Here is a 21,647-nt window from a genome sequence, read left to right as displayed (position 1 = left end):
CATTATATCGACCGCCAGACCTTGGAATCATGCTTGGCCTTTTCCATGTAGTGCATGTTCGTTACGGTATCCGCTAAGAGCAGGACCGGTGTTCGAGTACCATGCCAAGGATTGCACCTACCAAGCCGAAACTATGAAGCAAATATAGGGCTTGACGCGCCATGAGTCGCGGGTGTAGGGTATGATGACCATTGTGAGGTAGACAGAACAGCCCTGCGAGTACATGACGTTGACGAACCATAGAGTTTGCGATGGGAAGGCGGTGTTGCCTGCTTATTCGAAGAATTTGTTGTTCGTCCGAAAGAGGTTAAAACGAAATTGAGGTAGACAAGGCCATTTGGTATTTCAAACGGTGCCCCGAAAGAGACATTGCCGGTCTCGTGTATGTACGGGTTAACGTAAGTTGTTCCAATGGTGGAGGATAGGATCTTAACAATGGCCAATGCTACGGCTCTAGGGGACCAAAGGCGGGCCTCGCCGGAATACAGCGCTGGCGACAGCTGTCCTAGTTTCCCAGGTACGGTATGCAGATTGTCCGTGCCGCGAGGAGATTAAGCGATGAGTAGATCAAGGAATCGTTCCAGATCAGGACCGACAGAGCCTGGCGAAGAACCCTTTCATAGGTTGACCCTAGGGAATTGGCGGAGTCTTTGACGGCTACTGGCACGAATGTCTGCAGGAACACCCAAAGAAAGTATCGAATGACTAGGAACCCTCGAAGACCGAGCAGATAGCCTTGTCCCGACCGAGAATGGCTGTCCAATTCCTTCATTGCTGGCGGAATCGGCCACCTATGGAATGATGAGGGGAATCAATCAACACAGACACAAGAAAAGCCAAGCATGAACACGACTTCAGAATCATTGGGCTCTCCATGGAGCGGTCTCCTGTCAATGCGGGCTTGCAGTGCCCAATCCAAGCAGTTATGAATTGCAAATTAAATAAGAATCTAAACGATTCAGCTCGCCCGACTTTTGTTAGCGCCATTCATAGAAGATTGTAGAGAACGTACTTGCCACTCTTACAATAGCCACGTCGTCTACTACCCAATAGACATTTGTGATATCGAAACTAGTAGATATACACGCTTTCCGGTGTTTGCCCTAACTAGGCGTATAATAGCTATATCGCTAGCCCTGCTTCGGACGCGATACCACTATTTAGAAAGAATCATCGATAACCCTACTCGATAATATGTGCTGGGGCGCGGGCTTCCCAGTAGTGAAAAGCTTGCCGAGTACTGGTTTTGACGTTTAATTCTCAGGAGACCCTCAAAACCCCTCGAACCCTTCGGAGGCTCTTTAAGAGCTTCCGAGAGCTAGAGGGGCTGTTAAAGTAAGCTCGAAATTTAATTATTTTAATAATATTGATTAATTTCGAGTTTACTTAACAGCCCCTGAAAACTCGAAGAGCCCTTAAAGAACTTTAAAGGTTTAAGGGATTTAAGGAATCTAACCTAAGAATCGAGAGAGACATTTATCGATTGTAATTTATTTGATATACTTAAGGAGATCCTCAAAACCCCCGACCTTTCGAGGGCTCTCCGAGAGCTTTTCGAGAGCTTCTATCGGAGAGACTCTTCTCGTAAACTCGATACTTAGATAAACTTTATTAAATTTCGTCTATATTACGTTATTTAAAAGTATATAAGTAATTCTATAACTCTACGTACTTAGTTTATTATTATATTTTTAATAAAATATAAGAAATTAAAAAAGGTGGATTTAAGGATTTTGAAGTTTTTTTTCAGCTTTCTCTTTTAGACGTACTCGTATATACCCGCGTTTAGATCGAAAATAAAGAAATAAGATATATTTTAAATGAAAATAGTGAAATTCGATGATCTAATTAATTACTAGTCTCTTAATATAGTATTTATTCTTATTTTTAAGTCTTAAGTATTAAGAAAGTAAGCTTTTTAATTATAATAATATAAGATAAGATAATACTATTAATATTCTATCTATATATATTACTATTAACTATTTACTCTATATCGAAATTAAGAAATACTATTATAGTAAGAAAGATATTCTTAATTAACTAATCGATCGATTACTATTTCTTTATAACGAATATTCTAAAAGCGTAATATTATTATTCTAAATAACGTTAATATTTATATCGATTCCGTATATTAAGACTATTACGATAAAGCATTTCAAGTAAAGTACTATAGACTATATATTTAACGGCGAAATTAAGATATTTAAATAAGATTTAAAGTATTTAACTATAGAGATAATAGAGTAGTTATAATAAAATACTACGTAATATTAATTAAAATCCTCATCTTCTCATAATCTTAGATATTATAATATTATTATATTCGTATTTAAACTATATAGACGCTTTAAAAATATAAATAAACTAATATAAGAGTAGTAAGTACGTTCTCTATAATTTTCTATAAATAGCGCTAATAAAAAGTCGAAGGCGGAGCTAAATTAGCTTTATTAAGTATTTTTATTTAATCGCTATAGCTTAATTAAAACTAGTAAGAGAGAGATATAGTATATACTTATAATAGAATAGTCGAGATTACTATATTGAAAGAGCCTTAAATAAACGATATTCTCCTCGTTTCTACTCTTTATTCTTATTTCTCTCGTTATAAGAAGAAGTTTTTAGACTTTTCTCTTTTCTAATATTAGACGAAAGTAATTTTCATTTAAAAATATATTATTCTTCACTTATATTATTGCCATTTAGTTACTATTAATAGTTCTTAAGCGTTCTTATAAGTTTATCGTAAAGACTATAGCTATACGTTAAACTATTATTATTGAATTATTATCTTTATAAGAATTATTTACTAAATCTATAAAAGAGCTCTAATAAGACTTTCTAAGAAAGCTCTACTGTATTATTTAAAAAACGAGGATATTATTATATTATCGCTATAATTATAGCGAATTATATTAATAGAATATCTTTTATTTAGATAAAATAGAATATATCTACTTCGTCGTATAGTTATACGCTATTATTATTTTATATAAATAAATACTTCTAGTAAGTATAGAATAAGAGAGTATATTCTTAAAAATATTATTATTTATTTTAAATTAGATAATACTTTAGTATATATTTTACTACTCGCTATTATAAGAAGAATATTTAATTTAAAAAGATATTTATTATTCTTATAGTTATTCGTAGATAGCTATCTTATTTATATTAATTATATCTTACGCTCTACTATAATAATAGCGTCGTTATTAAGAATATCTATAATAATTCTATATATAAATCGATTATAATATCACTTAGATAAATAATTATACTATTTATTTAATACGATATTATTTATAATATAATTTAAATCTCTATTAAGTAAAATACTTTAGCTAATTTACTCTCGCTTTAAATTTAATAAAATTATTAATTTATATCTATAGCTAAGCGCTCTTAATTTATATAAAAATTATTAAATACGATTTATCTAAATTATAATATAAAAAGACTTCTCTAAATTATAATATTATAAGATATCTCTAATAAGATCTAATTAATAAAATAAGAAGTAACTATTAAACGACGAAGGCCTCTTATATCGAATTTTATATTTTATTAAGAACTATCGCGTTTTTCGTTATTATTTAATTATTTATTAATTAGATAATACGTCTAGCTAATTATTATATTTATAATAAATCTATTAAGATCTATCTTATAAATATTCGATTAATCTATATAAATATAAAATTCGAGAATCTTAAGATCTTTTACTATTTATTATTATAATAAGTAATTATTAATATTCGTAGATTATATAGCGAGGTCGATATTAAAAAACGCCGTTTAATTATATAAGATCTATTACCTATATTCTTATTTAATTCGATAAGACTTTCTTAGAGAAAGCTATCTTATATACTTTCTTTTATCTTATATTTACTATATTTCTTTATATAGATAAATTTATATAATCTCTAGCTAAATTCGAGAATAGCGACTTTAAATAATAATATATTATAAGATATTTAATTACGCTCTATAGCTATTATATAAAACTATTCTTATTAATCTTAAAGATAAATTTATTTAGAAGAGAAATTACTTTATTTATTATCGCTATAAATAATAATATCTATCTTATTTATTCGCTATAAAACTTATTTACTCGCTTCTCTATTAGTAAATTATTATCGCTATTTAATTCGAATAAAGTCTTTATAAGATAATACGTTATCGCTACGCTATATAATATTTTATATATATTTAATTACTTAAATTATTATTTAGAATACTCTTTTATAGAGAAATCGCTATCTTTATAAAAAATATCGACTAATTAATAATAAGATTTAATTATTTAATTATTAAAAGTCTAACTTATATTATCTATATATTAAAATATATTTAATCTATATTCTTACTATATTATATTACTTTTAACGTTCTCATTTAACTTAAAGCTAATAATTCTTATTAGATATAGATTTATTTTAAGAGTTTTTCTAAAGTTAAGCTATATAGTAAATCGCTATCTATATATAACTAGATTTTAAAATCTAACTAATTATTATTTAAAACTTATTTATATATATAGTTTTTATAGAATATTATATAAGATAATATTAATCGCTATAGCTTAATTAGAAGCTAATAAGAGAGAGATATAATATATATTTATAATAGAATAATCGAGATTACTATATTAAAAGAGTCTTAAATAAATAATATTCTCTTTATTTCTTACTCTTTATTCTTATTCTCTTATTATAAAAAGAAGTTTTTTAGACTTTTTTACTTACCCGCGTCTTATTTTTTAGCGTTTTCTTATATTTAGACTTTAGATCTTTTATTTTATATAGAGGGAGTTTTTTAAGACTAAGCTATATAGTAAATTGCTATCTATATATGACTAGACCTTAAAATCTAGCCAATCATCATTTAGAACTCATTTGTGCGTATAGTTTTCATGGGACGTTACGCGAGACAGCACTAGTTTGCAATTCATAAAGGGTCTATGGCTCTTGGCGCTCACTTAGCAGTCATTTACCGAAAAACCTGACATACATGCGAGTGTCAGCGTGTCTAGTTCCTTCTATGCATGCGTCCTTCCTACATCCTTCCATGCAATTCCATCATTGTTCCTTTCATGTATTTAGCCATAGATAGCCGTACTTTGTTCTCCGTCAGCTACATAATAGCTGATGGCCCCACCACTGAATCTACACGCTTTCTATCATCACCACTGCTGTGCCTCGCTGAGAGCGAGTTCGACCGCGGCACAGGCAACTAGACGAATGTGTCCTTGCTGAGATGCATTGGTTGCTTCCTACATGGCTGACGGGACCAGTCCGAGGGTAGGTGGTGGTGGGCAGCGCCACACACTCGCCGGCCTTGGCAAAGCTACCGTTGCTCAGCCTATTAGTTGGGATCCATGTTTGAGTAGGAAGAACGCGAAGTTGTACTACAAAGAGGTAGAGTGGTAAGGCTGAGTGGCGCTAGAGAGGTATATATCCCGCGATTGGAAGGAACATAAGAAGCCATATTAAGTAACGTGCCTGCCAGTGGCCTGTTTGCGTCCTCGCCGAATATCTTACGTGGCCACTTTCGCCACTGTTGTAAACGCTGCCATTGTAGAGCCAAACAGACGTCCTTTTGTCGCCATTCTTCTCCTTTACTACGAGTTACAATATGTGATAGGCTAGAATCATTGCTGGAAGGTGTGTTCGAGGCAAAGTGGATTACTGTCACTATGTGGACGTTCGCTTAGGGCACATGCGAATCAGGAATCTATGCGATTTGCCACTTCAACGGCGGGGTTAGGGAGGCTTGGGAAGACTTGTAAGTTCGCCGTAGCCTTGGTCCTCGAGGCTCTGCCATTGCCAATCACGAATACCTCATCCAAACCACGAATTGTCCCTCGATATTGAAAGTAGATCATGATGTCATGAAATGCGATGTTGCCTTTTGTTTGCCAGAAGTATGTCCCGAGTCAAAGGATCATTGCAGCCATGAATCATATGTAAGAAGGTAGGTTGCTCTAGTCGTCTATACCCAAGTAGTCGAAGCTTACTCAATCTCATGATTAGGTTTGAAGCGTTAACCAAACATGAGTGTGATGGGTTGCAACGTATTGATGCTGTCGAGAAGTCTCATGAGTACACTGCCAAAACGCAATATCGCCGATGTTAATTGCAAGCCCGTCCTCCAAACCCCCCAATCTCCTACCATCAACAGAGTGCCAAAACGCAGTATGGCTGATAGCCACGAGCCCATCCTTCAAATACCCCGTTTTCCTCCATCCAGCATTGGCAGCTGATGTCCATAATATTAACTTACAACAGACACACTGCTTAAACGCAGAATCACTGACGGCAACGTGACCGTCGTCTTTCAACTTTCCATTTTCACCCACGCAGCATCTTCAGTTGCCGGTTCCACGAACCCTAGCTCTCGAAATTGGCCTTTTTTTATCTGCCACTTCTGATCATCTTTGCCCTGATAGATGTTAGCGTCATCGACGCGAGACCGCATTCTTCGGCCTACCAGTTGCGTTCTTTCAATATCCCAATCTCACCCATGGCGCATCTTCAGCTGAGTTCTCCTTAACTCATAGTCTCCGTCGTCGGCCTCCATTCATATGTCTTTGTCCTGATCATAGTCAGCATCGTCGTCAGGAGAACTTCCTTATCGGGCTCACCACTTGCCGTCCCTCGAAAAGCCTATACGGCAACTGCGACACGCAAGGCGGCTGCGTAGCTCATAGGCTTGGCTACCGGAGCACAGTCCTTCTCCGCCATCTTGTTGCAGCTATTCGCTACAACGTGTCTCCACTCCTTTTCTTGTTGCCTTTGGGTCGTCGTCAGGTGCTTGGCTTCCTTTTGCAAGACGTGCTTTGGACTGGATGTCGTGGATTCCGTCTTCATCGCCTTCCTTCGGTCCGGATTCTGATGACTGGTAGATGAGACCTTGCGCTTGCCGAGTGTCGGATTTGGTGTTTGCGTGGGTATATTGGTGGTCTCGGATAGGGTCAGTGATTCCGCCTGGCATGATGTCGTGGTTTGGGGCTCAATGTGCTCAGCCAAGATGACCTTTACTTCTTTCAGGACCTCGATGTAGTATACATGACTTTCGTTGGAGAACTTGGAGAGATCGTCCGTTGACTTTCGGGACATCCAGTATGAATATTCGGTCCGTTCAACAATGAGGCGGTCAAGGAGAGCCATCATGCTCGCGGGCGTCTTCTGTGTTTGGCGCGCAAGCTCGGTGATGTTGTTGACAATGATGTCGTATTTGGGATGGTCTGTGGACGTTGTCAAGATGGCGTTCGATGTCACTGCCCAATCTGGCTTGCTCATCCTTTGGCTTGCTTGCGCGATAGGGTAATACAAGGGGGAAGAGTTTCACTGCATGAAAGACTTCGACCGCATGGGTAGACTGATTCAACAAGCCAAGTTGTAAACTTGTTGTTGTCTATTTTCAGTTGCTTGTACATCTTCTGAAGCTTCCATTCAGCGGGTATGCAATCTCCATGTACCCCTGTCTCATCCATCGCCTTCGTTCTCTCCCGCTTCCGAAGTCTCCAACTCCCCAATGTCTCCTTCGTCTCTCCGCTCCCCTTCTCTTCTCCGCTCTCCTTCGAACCTCTCCGCTCTCGCCAACTCCCTAATATCGGTCTCTCCTTTGTCTTCTCGTTCTTGCGTCTCCACGTGTCGGAAGGTGACAAACGGCTGGCTGCGATAGCAAGCATGATGGCGGTACTGGAGATGAGGATGTCTGGGATGTAAGGACTGATGATGATGACCACTTTCGACTCTGCGAAAACGAAATGCTAAGGCGACTACACGAATGCAGTGTAACTCACATCAACTTTAAGCAGCTGGGCGGTGTTCCATAGTAACCAAGGGTTATGGTCGAGATGGAGGCTGTGGTGATGGTGATAAATCTTAGAAAAAGAAGAGATTCTGGAAGTCTTATGCTCTGTGGTACCCTTGCGGGATATAGAATGACTCATAGTGGGAAGTTTTCGAATAGCGCCACCAGTGCATGAGGCCGTTGCGAAGTTTGAGATAATTCTTGGCTTAGGTGCAGAATATCAACGCAAAGGATAGTTTTCTACAAAGCTTCTTATCGAATGCGCTGAGATGGTTGGACGAAGCGGTTTCTGGCCATTGATATATTTGCTTTCTGTCTGTGGGAGATTGGAATATAATAGGGAAAAGAATGCCAAGCTGAAAAAGGGGGAATATGTACGAATTCTTGGCATAAAGAAAGTACGAGAAACAGTCTTGATCCGGGAGGACTCTTTTCTTAAGACATGTACCGTACATCCATCATGATTCTCGTGACAATTCGGAAGGAGCAGGGGAAAAAATGCTCAGCGAGAAAACGTGCTCATACCCAGGATTATAGTACGCCAAGGGACGTGGTAGGCGTCAGCTTTTCCTTAGTTACCCGGAAAAACCCGCTCACTACTTGGTACCGAACAACATTCGTGGAATCCTCTAGCAACGGTCGTGGTAACGGGCTGACCCTGTCATCGAGAAACCGCCCGGGGTGTGTTTCTCAAAGCCGGAGAACACGGGCCTTGAGTCTCCGGATTGAGATCCCCAGCGCGCACAGGTCGCTGTTACTTACTCGCTTGAAGTTGCTGAAAGAGTACGAGCTGCTCCGGTGCAGGGGTAAATAGTTTCGATGGCTAAGTAACCCGCTCATGTGATATCCAAATTCCAAAACAAGTACGAAAACCACTTATAATCGTCAGTCGCATGGTCCTAGGCTATCCCATATAGCTGATCTCATCTAGCAATGGGCTCCTGGCCAGCCTACTTATGTCGCGTTACGGGCACAGCTGGACTCTTGCCTACTCATATATAAAAATTGCCCAGCACAAGTCCACTCAAATATCTTTAGCAGTCATCAGCTCGTGCGTCCAGTATGTTAGGTATTATACAGTTTGCTCATTGAGATGACAGTTGATCGCTAGGTGCTGATTGAGACAATGGCAAACGCGAGAAGAACAATCAGACGAAGTTGTAACTTAGCCAAATAATTATGGATATTCAGTGTGCAGACGATGGAGCCACGAAAACGGTCAGGGTGGGATTGACTAGGATAATGTTGATCATTGACCTTGTTAAGAACGTCCTTTATCATTAAGTCTCACAGGGTTGACACTCTGGTTTACAAACAAACTTTAATGTCCGCTCAACACCCAAATTTTCTGAAAGCATGGGCTTTCTCTTCCTTCGAATGAGTATCAAAAACAGAGCCTCTTGCTTCAAAATTTGAGAATGACAATGAAGAAAGGCGTGGTCGAGTGGAGCCGATGATAATCGCACCCATACTGGCTCACTGAACCTGATTTGGAGGCCTAGAGAACGGGTCCACAGCTCTCCTCGCCTCGCCACACCTTCTGTTAATCTTGATTGTAGCGGCTAGAAATCCGTATGTTGCTCGCGGATTCACAAGTCTTGCTCTATAAACTGCGTTAAAACCTTGGCCATGTCTGTTGAAAAGCCGTCATCATTGATAGCCCTTCGATCTTCCACAACAGCGATACCACTGCCAGCAAGCCCTTGAATAACAGCGTCGAACAACGCCTTGTCTGCAGCTTTATCGTAGTATGGCCCTCCCTTTTGTCGAGAGCATACTGATACCACCCAAAGGTATAAAGACTCGTGCCATGTCCGGCTTTTCGACATGGGTTCTCAACTTCTCTGCAATCTGCTTTCCCAATGTGCGACACTCGTCTACAGAGGTTCGTACAAGCGTAGTATCTGGGTTGTGTTCGTAAAGTAATCTCGCTTTGAACTGAGCAGGAACAGATGCACGTGGTCCGAAATTGACAATATCCAAACCTCCTAAGCTCACCACTTGTGGAATGCCAGCTCGCGCTGCAGCCGTGAGTCTGTCCGGTCCTCCTTTCATGATTCCGCCTACTAGTTCGTCTGCTAGCTCCGACGTTGTCAAATCTAACACACCATCGATTCGATGCTGCGAAATGAGCTTCTCCATTGCCCGTCCTCCAACGCCAGTCGCGTGGAATACAAAGACTTCGTAGCCATTGCTTTCGAGCTGCGCTCTTGCAGCTTCGACTGCGGGAGTAGTAACACCAAACATTGTGATTGCAACGCTTTTCTTTCTCTTCTCATCAGCCACCTTATCATTTTTCTCCTTCTCTGAGCGATCATGAAAGGCTTTGGCAGCTCCCGCAATTATACCAGCCGCATTCTCGAGAATCGGATTCAAGATTGAGTTTTGACCCGCTACATCTACCACGCTATACATCATCGTGATTTCAGTCTCACCAACAAAATTACTTACGTTGCCAGATGCGACTGTTGAGACTATCAATTTGGGAAAGCCAATTGGGAGGGCGAAGCGCATCACTGATGCTCCCAAAGATGTACCTCCGGAGCCGCCTATACAGATGGCAGCAGTGATCATCTTACGAGAATGAAGCTCGGTTACTAAAGAGGACGCTGCCGAGGTCATTGTCTTGATGACTTGGCCTCGCTCCATTGAGTCCGTATCGCGCTGGACTGAGAGATGCGAGAGTACTTGGGCATGAGTGTAGTCAATATATTGATGAAGTACAGGGTTGCGCCTAACATCCATAAGCTTAACGCCGACACCATGCTGGAGCACATGGTACCGTACGTAGAGGAGCTCCGATAGCTTGGTGTCGCAGGTACCCAGCAGCAGAACGAAGGGTTTAGAACTTGTGCCGGCCATATTCGTGGTCAACAAGGAGCTTTCGTGGGGCAGACTTGGTGCTCGGACAAGGAGAAAAAAAAAAAATTGGTTTTTTAAAAAAAGGAGGGAAAGAAGGGGAAGTAAAAAAATTTGGGAGGGAAAGGAAGAGGAAATAAAATTAAGAGGAAGGAAAAGGGAAACGAAAATCATTAATAAACATTATTTTTTTTTGGAAAGGGAAAGGCCAAATAAAAAAATTTTTTTTTATATAGATTAAAAAAAAAAAAATAAGTTATAGGGGGGGGGGTAATTATATTAATTAAGGAGGGAAAGAAATTAGTGGGTGGGAGAGGGAGGGTTTGGGGTGGGAAGGGAATTCTTGGGGCGGGAGCTGGTCAGTCCACCACATCACTTTCTTTCGACGTCGATGGTAAATGCGTTTAGGGATCGGGCTGTCTGCAAAGTTCGTTGAAAAAGGGGGAGCAGATCTAATCATCATCTATAACTCTGGCCGTAAGGGAAGGTTTATTTGGTTGGGGGGGGGGTTTTGTGGTGTAAAGTTTTTTTTTTTTTTTTTTTTTGGTGTTTTTTTGGAGGGGGGGGGGGGGGGGGTTTTAGATATTTTTTTTTTTTTTTTTTTAATTTTTTTTTTTTTTTTTTTTTTTTTGGTTATTTTTTTTTTGTTTTGGCCCCGCCCCCCCCCCGGTGGGGTTTGGGTTTCCTTTCCCCCCCCCCCCCCCCCCCCCCTCCTTTTAATTCTTAAAGGGATGGGGGGTTTGTGGGTTTTGGGTTTTTTTTTTTGCCGGTTGTTTCCATGGCAGCCCCCTCCCAAAAAAGGTGGAGGAAGGAGGGGTTTTTTCCAAAAAAGAGGGGGGGGGGTTTTTATTTCCCCCCGGTTTGTATCTCCTGACAGCCCCATATGTCTTTAATGTTGACGAGGGGGAGCGCATAACCAAGGCTGGTGCTGATGTGATAGTGGTGCATCTCGGCCTTACTACCGGCGGTAGTATAGGCGCTGGTGAGGGCGAGATCACATTGGATGACTGCGTAAATATAGTGCAGACCATCAGAGATGCGTGCGTGAAGATCGAGCCCGATATCATTGTGCTTTGCCACGGTGGACCTGTGTCAGGTGGGTATTGTCGACCGATGTTAAAGCGAAAAGGGCTGATCTGGTGACATACAGGTGTAGAGGACACTCGTTACGTCATTGATCGAGTCGATGGCATCCACGGTTTCTTCGGTGCAAGTAGTATGGAAAGATTGCCCGCAGAAACCGCCATCGAGCAGAATGCGAGAAAGTTCAAGAATATTGAAATTGGTTCTCGTTAGCTTTTTTGTGTTGGCAATATAATAGGCTATGTTTAATATAATTAGGGCTAGGGCTATATATAAATACTATATAAATAAATCGTATATATAGATAGATAGAATATAAGAAAAGAACTTTATATAAGTAAATATAAGTTTAATATAAATATAAAAAGTCGCTTATTAAATTACTAGAGATTCGTTTTTTTAAGTTATTCGATTTCGATTTATAATCTATAGTAAATTAAATTACTTCGAAGATTATATCTTAATCTTTTAAACGTATTAATTTTATATATATATTAAATAAACTAATTACTTTAATATATTATAATTATAATTATATAACTATTACTTATAATTATATAACTATTATTTATAATTATATTATTTATAATTATATTATTTATAATTATATTATTTATAATTATATTATTTATAACTATATAACTATAATCTTTAATTATATTATAATTAATAATTATAAGTCGTAGCTAATAGCTATAAGTTATTAAAATTAATACTTTCTCTTTATTTAATTATTAAAAAGATAGAGATAATAGAGTAAATAGTTAATATTACTTTTCGAAAAAATCTTTATAGAGAAAATAGAAAAAGTAGAGAAATAATATAAACTTTTAATATAGCTCTTTAATTTATTCTTTTAAAATACGTAGTAGTCTTTATATATAATAAGATTATTTTAAAAAAGTAGATTTAAGTCTTATATACTATCGAATTTTCTTAATAGCGATCTTCTAATTAATTAGATAGCTATATATCTATTAAGAAATCATTATAATTTAACTTATATATATATATAATATAAAAGATATTAATTATTCTATATGCCTATAGGGTAGATATATGCGGTGCCAAGCCTACGCTAGTGGCCCTATGAGTATCCCTAAGGCATCTCATGACAATTGCCCACAAAAAACAGAGAAATGCCATGTCCTCATGGCAAGAAGTATGCATGCATAATTCTTCGAAGGCCGGAAATGAATGGAGATGCCAGGCTAATTAGTGGTGTGCATCCCACGAAATCTCCTACCGAAATGAAAACTTTTGAATAATGAAATGACTGTCGGAGCAAGACATCGGACGGTTTCAATTCGTCCAAATATGCATCGTCCGATAGGTGACCCTTGCCTGCAGAGGTTCAATTGGCTGTGATCGACGCAGTAGATCCTTCTCTTATATGCTCATTGCAGTGATGTATCACATTAATACAGTAGGGATAATAGGCTAAATTGCAGTGTTGTTCTCCGCTTACTAAGTGATAACTTGACGTAGGATTGTAGAGAGCTGAGCCGTGTTCTTGGTGCTGATGGCCTTGCTATCGCTTACTTTCTCCGCAGTGTTCTCCGCATTTGCCTGCTATAGTGTTCCCTCCTCCTCTTATTTAACTGAGTGCTCTGGCTAAGTAGCTGACTAAGTGGATTAGTGAGCTGGCGGGGTGGGTAGTGCTTATAGAGACCTTCTCTTATATTACCGACGAGTCTTCTAATTTCGATACTTCTTCTTCTACTATATTACATATATGAATAAATACTTCGATAATAAAGTAGCGTGGAAATTAAATGGATTATTACTATCTTAGTTATAAGAATTAAAATCGTATAGTAAGTATATAGTAAGATTCGAAGATGGAAAAGTAGAGTCGAATTCTCGATGAAAGTTAGTATGGGCTACGTTAGAGGTACTTAAATATATATATAATTATAATGTAAATGAGGTAAGTCTTATAGCGTATAAGTTTATTATAATATCGATAGATCTATTAAAAGAATCGATTTAGACGATATTAAAAGATACTCGATAATATTACGAGCGTATTCTATATCCTTAATATACTACTTAGCTCTCTCACTCATTCGAGTCTAGCGTGTCTTAATAGAGGCATTTATCTACTACTTAATATCTTTCTTTTATCTATATAATTCGATATCTTAGTTATCTTATTAAATATATCTATATTAATATTATATCTATATCGATTCTAATACTATAACTAAGATTAACTTACTTATTTTATTCGTATTAGCGAATAAATTTAAAGAAACGCGCTAATAGAGGCTTTAGTAAGAAATTAAGTTAAGCTATCGTATCTCTAAGTAAATCTATTAGATAGATAATTCGATTTTATAACGAATCGAACTCGATAAATAGTAGTCGAGAGATAAATAAGATATTAGACCATTCGTATAGTTAGCGAATCGAAAGAAATAGTTAATATTAATAAAATATTATTTATAAGCTTTCTCGTATATAACTTCTCTATAAGATAAGAGATCTTCTAAGCGGAGTAAGTGCACTTAAAAAGCCACTATTTAAAGTATTTATAGTCTTCTTAACGTCTTAAACGATTAAGAAATAAGTATATTAAACTCTCGTAAAGAAATAACCTTACCTTAAGCTTTATAGTAATAAATTTTTATTCTTAATATCGAATAATTTCGACGCGTCTTAAAGAAACTTTACTATTCTCTAATATATCTAGTATTCTTAATACCTATTCTTTCGAAGTATTTAAACTCCTCTCCACTTTATTTTAAATCTTTCTTTCTTCTTTTCTATAGCGAAGTCTAATATCGAAAGAATAGATTAAATTAAGATCTTATTAGAGTAAATTAAGTTTTAATAGATATTAGTTCTATTAGATAATACCCTTAACGAGGCGAACTTAATAGATATATCTTAAGATATTATTAATAGTTTATAATTATAACATTAGACTAAGCACTAACCCGACGAATTTATAATTATATTAAATAAAATTCGCTAGAAGCGAAATAATTTTTAAGAGATTACTACTCGATATTATATCGTCGTAATAGAAAAGAATCTAACTATAAATGATTTATATTAGATCTATAGAATAATTAAGAAGATAAACTAACTAGTTTAAGACTTTTAGAAGAATATAACTTTTTTATAGCGGAAAGTTAATAGTCTTAAGATATAGTTAATAAAAGATTTATAACTATTATCGATCGAGGAGAAACGCACGCTTAGACGCTTAAAAGAGAAATTAATTAAGATTCTAGACTCACCTCTATTCATCGACGATAGCGATCTTATCTAAGACGACTGGTTCTCTAGAATAAAATAGAAATTCAAGACTAATAGCGATTATTATTTTATCGAGAACTCTAAGATAGCTTATATAGTTTTATAACTCGGCGATAAGACTATATAATATACGATATATAGAAGACTTCGAAATTCTACTAATTTATATTAGTCTTTTACTAAGATTATAAACGAGTTAGTCGATATCTATAAGAACTTAGATCGATATAGTAATATATTACGTAATATATATACTCTATAATAAGAAATTCGACTCTTTATCGACTTCTATTTAGACTTTATTCGATTAAATATTATTCTTAACCTTAATAAAATCGTTATAATAGAATATTATCTTTTAAATAAATTAAGAAAGAATCTAAGAAATTTATAAGAGATCGTAAAGAGATTTATTATCTTAAAGACTATAAAGAAATATCTTCGAAAATTAAATAACTCATATCGTGCTAGATAAAAAGATATAGAGCTTATAAAGACTACTATTAAATCGATTACTATACGAACTACGACTAATATATATCTTATATCTATTACTAGAGCTACGATCGCTATATCTCTAGATATTAAGATTAATTTAAAATTAAGAGAATTAATATACTATAACTATAATAAGAAAGATTACTATCGAAATATCTATATAATAGCTATCTAAATCGAGATCGATAAAAAGACTTTTAAGAAAGTATAACTTTACGCGATAGATATAAACGAAGAATTCGAAATTAATAACATCGATATCATAGATAGCAACGATACTTTATCGAATTCGGAAAATAAATAGTCTCTTTTAAAGTTATAATAAGAGATACTTATAAAGTATATCTAATAGATACTCTTAATAACGCTCTAGTACGTCGTTCTTTTCGTATATAAGTTATACTTTCCTTATAAGAGAGAACTTATCTACTTAAGAACTTTCTTATAGATAATAAATATATCGATACTTATATAGTTATAAACGAGTTCTTAGTCTCAGCGATATATAAAGCCTTATATCTGAAACTACTCTTACTATTACGATTCAAATTACTAAGAGATTATAACGACTAGATTATAAAATAATTAATTATATATTAATTACTCTTAACGATAACGATAGAAGATTATCGAGAAGAAATATACTTAATATTAATTATATTATTAAAATACGATATAATAATTAAGAAATCTTAAATAAATAAATACGAAGTAGTTCTTAATATATTATAGAATAAGATACTCTTTCTATCTAGTCGATATAATTATAATAATAATTAGATATTAATAATAAACGAACTCCTCTTTCTATTAACTTCGAAACTTCGATTATCTATATCATCTATCCCCTTATCTATTATATTAAAATAATAAAGTTCTTCTCTACTTACTTATAATAACGAGACTAATTTAAATATCTTCTTATTAAATAAAAATGAGAATAGTAAAGAGTTTAAGTTTATTAATATCGCTAAGATTAATATAGCGGTCTACTATTAACTAGTCTATAAAAAAGATAATAAACTATTTACATTAATAATAAATAAGATCTATAAAAATACGCTAATATTATATATATCTTCTATTACTCGAATATCTCGCGATTCTCGTATATCGATTAATAAACTCTATCTCTATAACTTAGAAAAGAAATATAAAAGGTATTACGATTTTAATTGCTCTATTTAAATCAATAGCACTAATAAAGTTAATTCTAAAAAGATGAAATATAGACTATTTACGAAGTATTACGACTATCTTAATATTTTTAATAGAACTAAGATAAATATACTTTCTCTATATCGTTCTTATAACTATAAGCTAGAATTTAACGATAACTTCGATAAAATAAAACTTTCGAAAAGTAGAATCTATTTAATATTAAGATATAAGCTGGAATAGATAAAGATGTTACGAGCGTATTCTTAATATATTACTTAGCCCTATAGCTAGCGAGCCTTAGCGAAGATATTCTCTATTATATTATATCTTCTTCCTACCTATATAATTCGATAGTCTTATTATTCTAGTTCTATCTCATCTATACTAGTATCGTATCTATACTAGTTCTAACATTATAATAAGGCTTCTTCGTATATCCGACGAAGAGAAATATAATCGAACTCACTTTATTCGAATTAGCGGACGAATTTAAAGAAATGCGCTAATAGGAGCTTTGGCAATTTATATATCCCTCGGCGAAGAGAACTAGCGGGCCTTGGCGGAGGTATTCTCTATTATATTATATCTTCTTTTCATCTATATAGTTCGATAGTCTTATTATTCTATTCTATCTCACCTATATTAATATCGTATTTATACTAGTTCTAATATTATAATAAAACTCCTTTATATATCTCTCGACGAAGAGAATTAATAGATCTTTTTTACTTTCTACTTAAAGTAAGTAACCGAGCCTAATAAAGAAAACGCTAGGTATTTCTACTATATAGAAACCTTATCATATATTTAAATTATCAGATATCTATATTATTCGAAATAATCTATATTATTAACGATAGTCTAATTTATTAAAAAATAAGTTCCCTATATCGAATATAAGAAATTCTTCTCCGCTTTATTTTCTATACAAAGTCTATTACCGGCTAAGAGACTTTTAGCGAACTTTCTATTATTTAAAAGAATATTATTTAAAGTACTTATAGTCTTAACGACGACTTAATCGATTAAGAAACGAAAGAAATAATACTATTTTAAGCGTTATAGTCAAATTTCGACTCTCAATATAGAGATCTATTATCTTTCTCGACTCGCGCACGCCTTTATAGTATCGGAGTTTCAGAGATCTCTTTATCTTACTTGATAAAGATATTATTCGATATTATAATAAATCTTCACGGGGAAGCCTAGCTAAAATCGCCATTTTTACGCCTATCTTCTCCGCTCTATTCTTATCTACATTTAAAACATTATAAATTCTTTAAATTCATTTATATTATTATTAACATATCTCGCTTTATATCGTTAATTATCTATATATAATAACTCTATCTATTATAAAGTAGTAAGAGCTAATAAGAAAGATAAATATTATATAAAAATCTATAACGCTATCATCGAAGATAAGAATAAGTTTTAAGAAATTACTCTTAATAAGTACTCTATATAAGATAAGATACTTTATCGTAAGAATTGTTTATAGATATTCGATAATATATATATCGATATTATTCGAGAGATATATAATTAACTATTCTATAACTATTCTAGAATAGTATATATCTATGAATTACTTAAAAGAGAATATTACTAACGAGAAATAAGGATAATAATAATTATCTATATTTAGAATTGCTATATCTATTAGAGAACTAAGATACCTCGCAATTAGAAATATAATTTACTTTAGTCTATATTAAATTTATCTATATTAATATTAAAATATATTCCTTTATATCGCCGATTATCTATATATCTTAGATACTCTTATCTTATATATAACGATCTATATAGAAGATACTTACCTTCTAACTCGCTATTACTCTATATACTATAAATATAACGCTCTCTATCTACTAAGAATCTTTATTAGCGATATTATAAGATATTAAGTTATCTAAAGAAGATATAAGACTAAAATCCATTTAATATTCTAATTTTTTCTTCTTCGTAGAAGATATTAGAATAATAAGAAGAGATATAGATTTAAAACTCGCCTAGCATCTCTGCTCCGCCTCCGCCTTTATCCTCACTATTACTTACTCTATAAGATTTTAAGATACTTAGAGTAAATTAATAATCGTAAATTAAATAGCTACTTAGTCTAAGGCTATTAGATTTATCTATCTTTATAAATACTAATTTAATACTATTTAATAACTGAAAAATAAGAATTTAGAATAAGCTTATCTATAATAATAATTATTTCTCTATTAATACTTTTAAAATTATCTACGTTATAGCGAGACTTAAAGAAGAGACTAATTAATATATATCTGTTAGATAACGTTATAGCTTCTACTCTTTAATTAATAATCTTCTTAATTACTTAAATAACGTATATAAAATATCGTTATTTATTATTAAAGATATATATCGTTAAATCTATTATATAATAAAGAGATAATATAATTAACTATTTCTTAAGTTCTATAAATAATTTATAAAGTATTTTAAATATAAGATTAGGCGTTTAATAGACAGTGATAAGTATATAATATTCGAATTAATTAGTAAGTTAGAGTTTTCTAAGAGAATTAGAGATCTTATATATAAAGGGAATTAAACTTAGCTATAACTAAAGGCGTTTTTTATATAGCTAGACCTCGAAAATTAAGAGAAAATCTAGAAACTTGCTAATAAGAAGTCGAAGGTATTTATTAAATAATATATTAAGATAAGACTTAAAGATATAATAAAACCATCGTGATAAATATACTATTATTTCTCGTCTTAATCTAGAGAAATATAAGCGATAGATATATCTATACGAACGTATTAGGTCTATAACTAGGCTATATAAATATATTAAATCTATAAACGATATAATTATAAGAACGTAATAGGCGAATATAGTTAAGATTAGTATACGGCTCGATAATACTTTAAACATCGTATTTCTACGCGAATTAAAATCGTTCGATATTAGAATAGCCTCTTTTTATATTCGTAAATCGATTTCTTAGGCCTATATTACTTAATAATAATCTTATATTAAATCTATTAAGTAGACTCCTCTTATTAAAATCGAAAGCCCTCGATTAATTACGTCGCATTATTTTACATATATTTCATTCGCTTAGATATGAATTCGGAAATTATTACTATTCGCCTCTATATTAATAATTATTACTTATCTATTCTTTTATTAATTTCCTTTAAATTAGACTCTCTATACTCGCTATATCTCTAGCTAGCGATAAGATTAATAAGAAATTTATATAAAGTCTATTACTACTACTATCGCCGCTAAAGATAAATATTATATTAAAAATCCCGAATACTAAAAGTTCTTTATTTTTATGAATTTTCAGCGAGTATAATACATATATATACGATGAAATTATTTAGTTCTTTCGAAGGCCTATAGTAAATAGACTAGACGGAAGAAGAATTTAAAGAATCTTAATTATATATAGATAAGATATAGCTATATCTTTAGAATCTTAATCCTCTTTAGTTAAGAACTATACGAATTATAGATATTTAGAGATATAAAGTAAGTAATAAATCTATATCTTCGATCTATCAGCCATGAGAGTTATGGCTCTTTAAGAGAGAGAGATAGTATTATAAGTATATTCTTAATATATTACTTAGTTCTATAGCTAGCGAGTCTTAGCGAAGATATCCTCTATTATATTATATCTTCTTTCTATATATATAGTTCGATAGTCTTATTATTCTAGTTCTATCTTACTTATACTAGTATCGTATCTATACTAATTTTAATATAAATTAAAATAGATAAAGAAGTATCTAGACAAATATCTAAAGAAGGGATTTATAATATTAAGTTATATATTATTTGCCTTATCTATTCTATTCGCGGAAAAGTCGAATAAAGAATTACGTATTTTTATATGAACTATTAAAAGCTAAACGCTATTACTAAAAGAAACTAATATTTAATTTTATTAATAGATAAGATTTTAATAAGAATTTAGAAATATAAATATCTTATTCGATTAGATATTATAGTCGCGTTTAATAAACTATATATATATCTCAATAGCGAGAATTTTACTACTTTTATTATCTTTCTTAAAATATATAAGTATTAGATTCTTTTCTTCGATCTAATTAACGACTCTAATTATATATTAATAATATATAAATATTATTCTATTTAAGTATCTAAACGACTTCTATTAAATCTATCTCGATAATATATTTATTTATAATAAGATAAAAAAGAAATACGTCTAATATTAAATAAATCAGAAATTAAGAGACGGCCTTTAGATAAATATTTTTAAGTGCGAATTCTACGTTTAGAAAATTAAATTTTTAGATCTACTAATATCTATAGATAGATTATAAATAAATTCTATTAAAATTTAGACTATCGTTAAGTAAATTATATTTATTAATCTTAAAAAGATATAAGTCTTTATCGAATTTTATAATTTTTATCGATGATTTATTAGAGACTTCTCTAAAATAGTTAAATTTATAATAAAATTTATTATAAAAGAGATTATATTTAATTAATCTCTAGTATATTAAGAGGCCTTTTATTTTTTAAAAGTTATTATTATTAAAGTCTTAATTCTATATTATTTCGATAAAATAAAAAACGTTATTTTAAAGATTAATTCTTTCGAACTATATTAATAAAGATATTTTTTTTTAATATAATAATAAAAAAGTACTTTACTCGATAATCTTTTATAGTAAAAATCTTACTTTAATCGAGTATAACTATTAAATCTATAATAAGAAGTTATTAGTTATTATTCGCTATTTTAAATACTAGTGTTCTAAATTAAAATATATTAATATCTCTATTAAGATCTTTATAAAGTATAAGAATTTAATATATTTTACTAAAGAAAGAGATCTTAATCGTTACTAAACTCGCTATTTAAATATACTATCTAAATTTAATATAAAGATTATTTATTAATCTAAATCTTAGAATATTA

The 21,647-nt window shown here is 32.8% G+C and overlaps 4 protein-coding genes across 4 annotated transcripts; 1 reads left to right on the top strand and 3 right to left on the bottom strand.

Annotated features, from left to right (window-relative positions):
* Positions 1-505: 505 nt before the first annotated feature.
* Positions 506-772, bottom strand: HO173_007509 (uncharacterized protein; the record flags this gene model as incomplete). Its single annotated transcript, XM_037309412.1, has 1 exon — positions 506-772. The coding sequence occupies one exon, from the start codon at positions 770-772 to the stop codon at positions 506-508; it is 267 nt and encodes an 88-aa protein (XP_037163491.1).
* Positions 773-6,680: 5,908 nt separating this feature from the next.
* On the bottom strand, positions 6,681-7,316 carry HO173_007508 (uncharacterized protein; the record flags this gene model as incomplete). The annotated part of the gene is made up of 1 exon (XM_037309411.1): positions 6,681-7,316. One exon carries the CDS (start codon positions 7,314-7,316, stop codon positions 6,681-6,683), a length of 636 nt encoding a protein of 211 aa, XP_037163490.1.
* Positions 7,317-9,573: 2,257 nt separating this feature from the next.
* On the bottom strand, positions 9,574-10,695 carry HO173_007507 (uncharacterized protein; the record flags this gene model as incomplete). Its single annotated transcript, XM_037309410.1, has 1 exon — positions 9,574-10,695. One exon carries the CDS (start codon positions 10,693-10,695, stop codon positions 9,574-9,576), a length of 1,122 nt encoding a protein of 373 aa, XP_037163489.1.
* Positions 10,696-11,090: 395 nt separating this feature from the next.
* Positions 11,091-11,988, top strand: HO173_007506 (uncharacterized protein; the record flags this gene model as incomplete). The annotated part of the gene is made up of 3 exons (XM_037309409.1): positions 11,091-11,169; positions 11,633-11,788; positions 11,843-11,988. The coding sequence occupies 3 exons, from the start codon at positions 11,091-11,093 to the stop codon at positions 11,986-11,988; spliced, it is 381 nt and encodes a 126-aa protein (XP_037163488.1).
* Between the last annotated feature and the right edge of the window lie 9,659 nt (positions 11,989-21,647).

The sequence above is a fragment of the Letharia columbiana genome, assembly GCF_014066305.1.
Source record: "Letharia columbiana isolate WasteWater2 chromosome Unknown Sc0000025_s0, whole genome shotgun sequence".
NCBI classification, from domain to species: domain Eukaryota; kingdom Fungi; phylum Ascomycota; class Lecanoromycetes; order Lecanorales; family Parmeliaceae; genus Letharia; species Letharia columbiana.
Note: the sequence above shows the minus strand (reverse complement) of the source record. Positions and strands in the feature narration are given on the sequence as shown.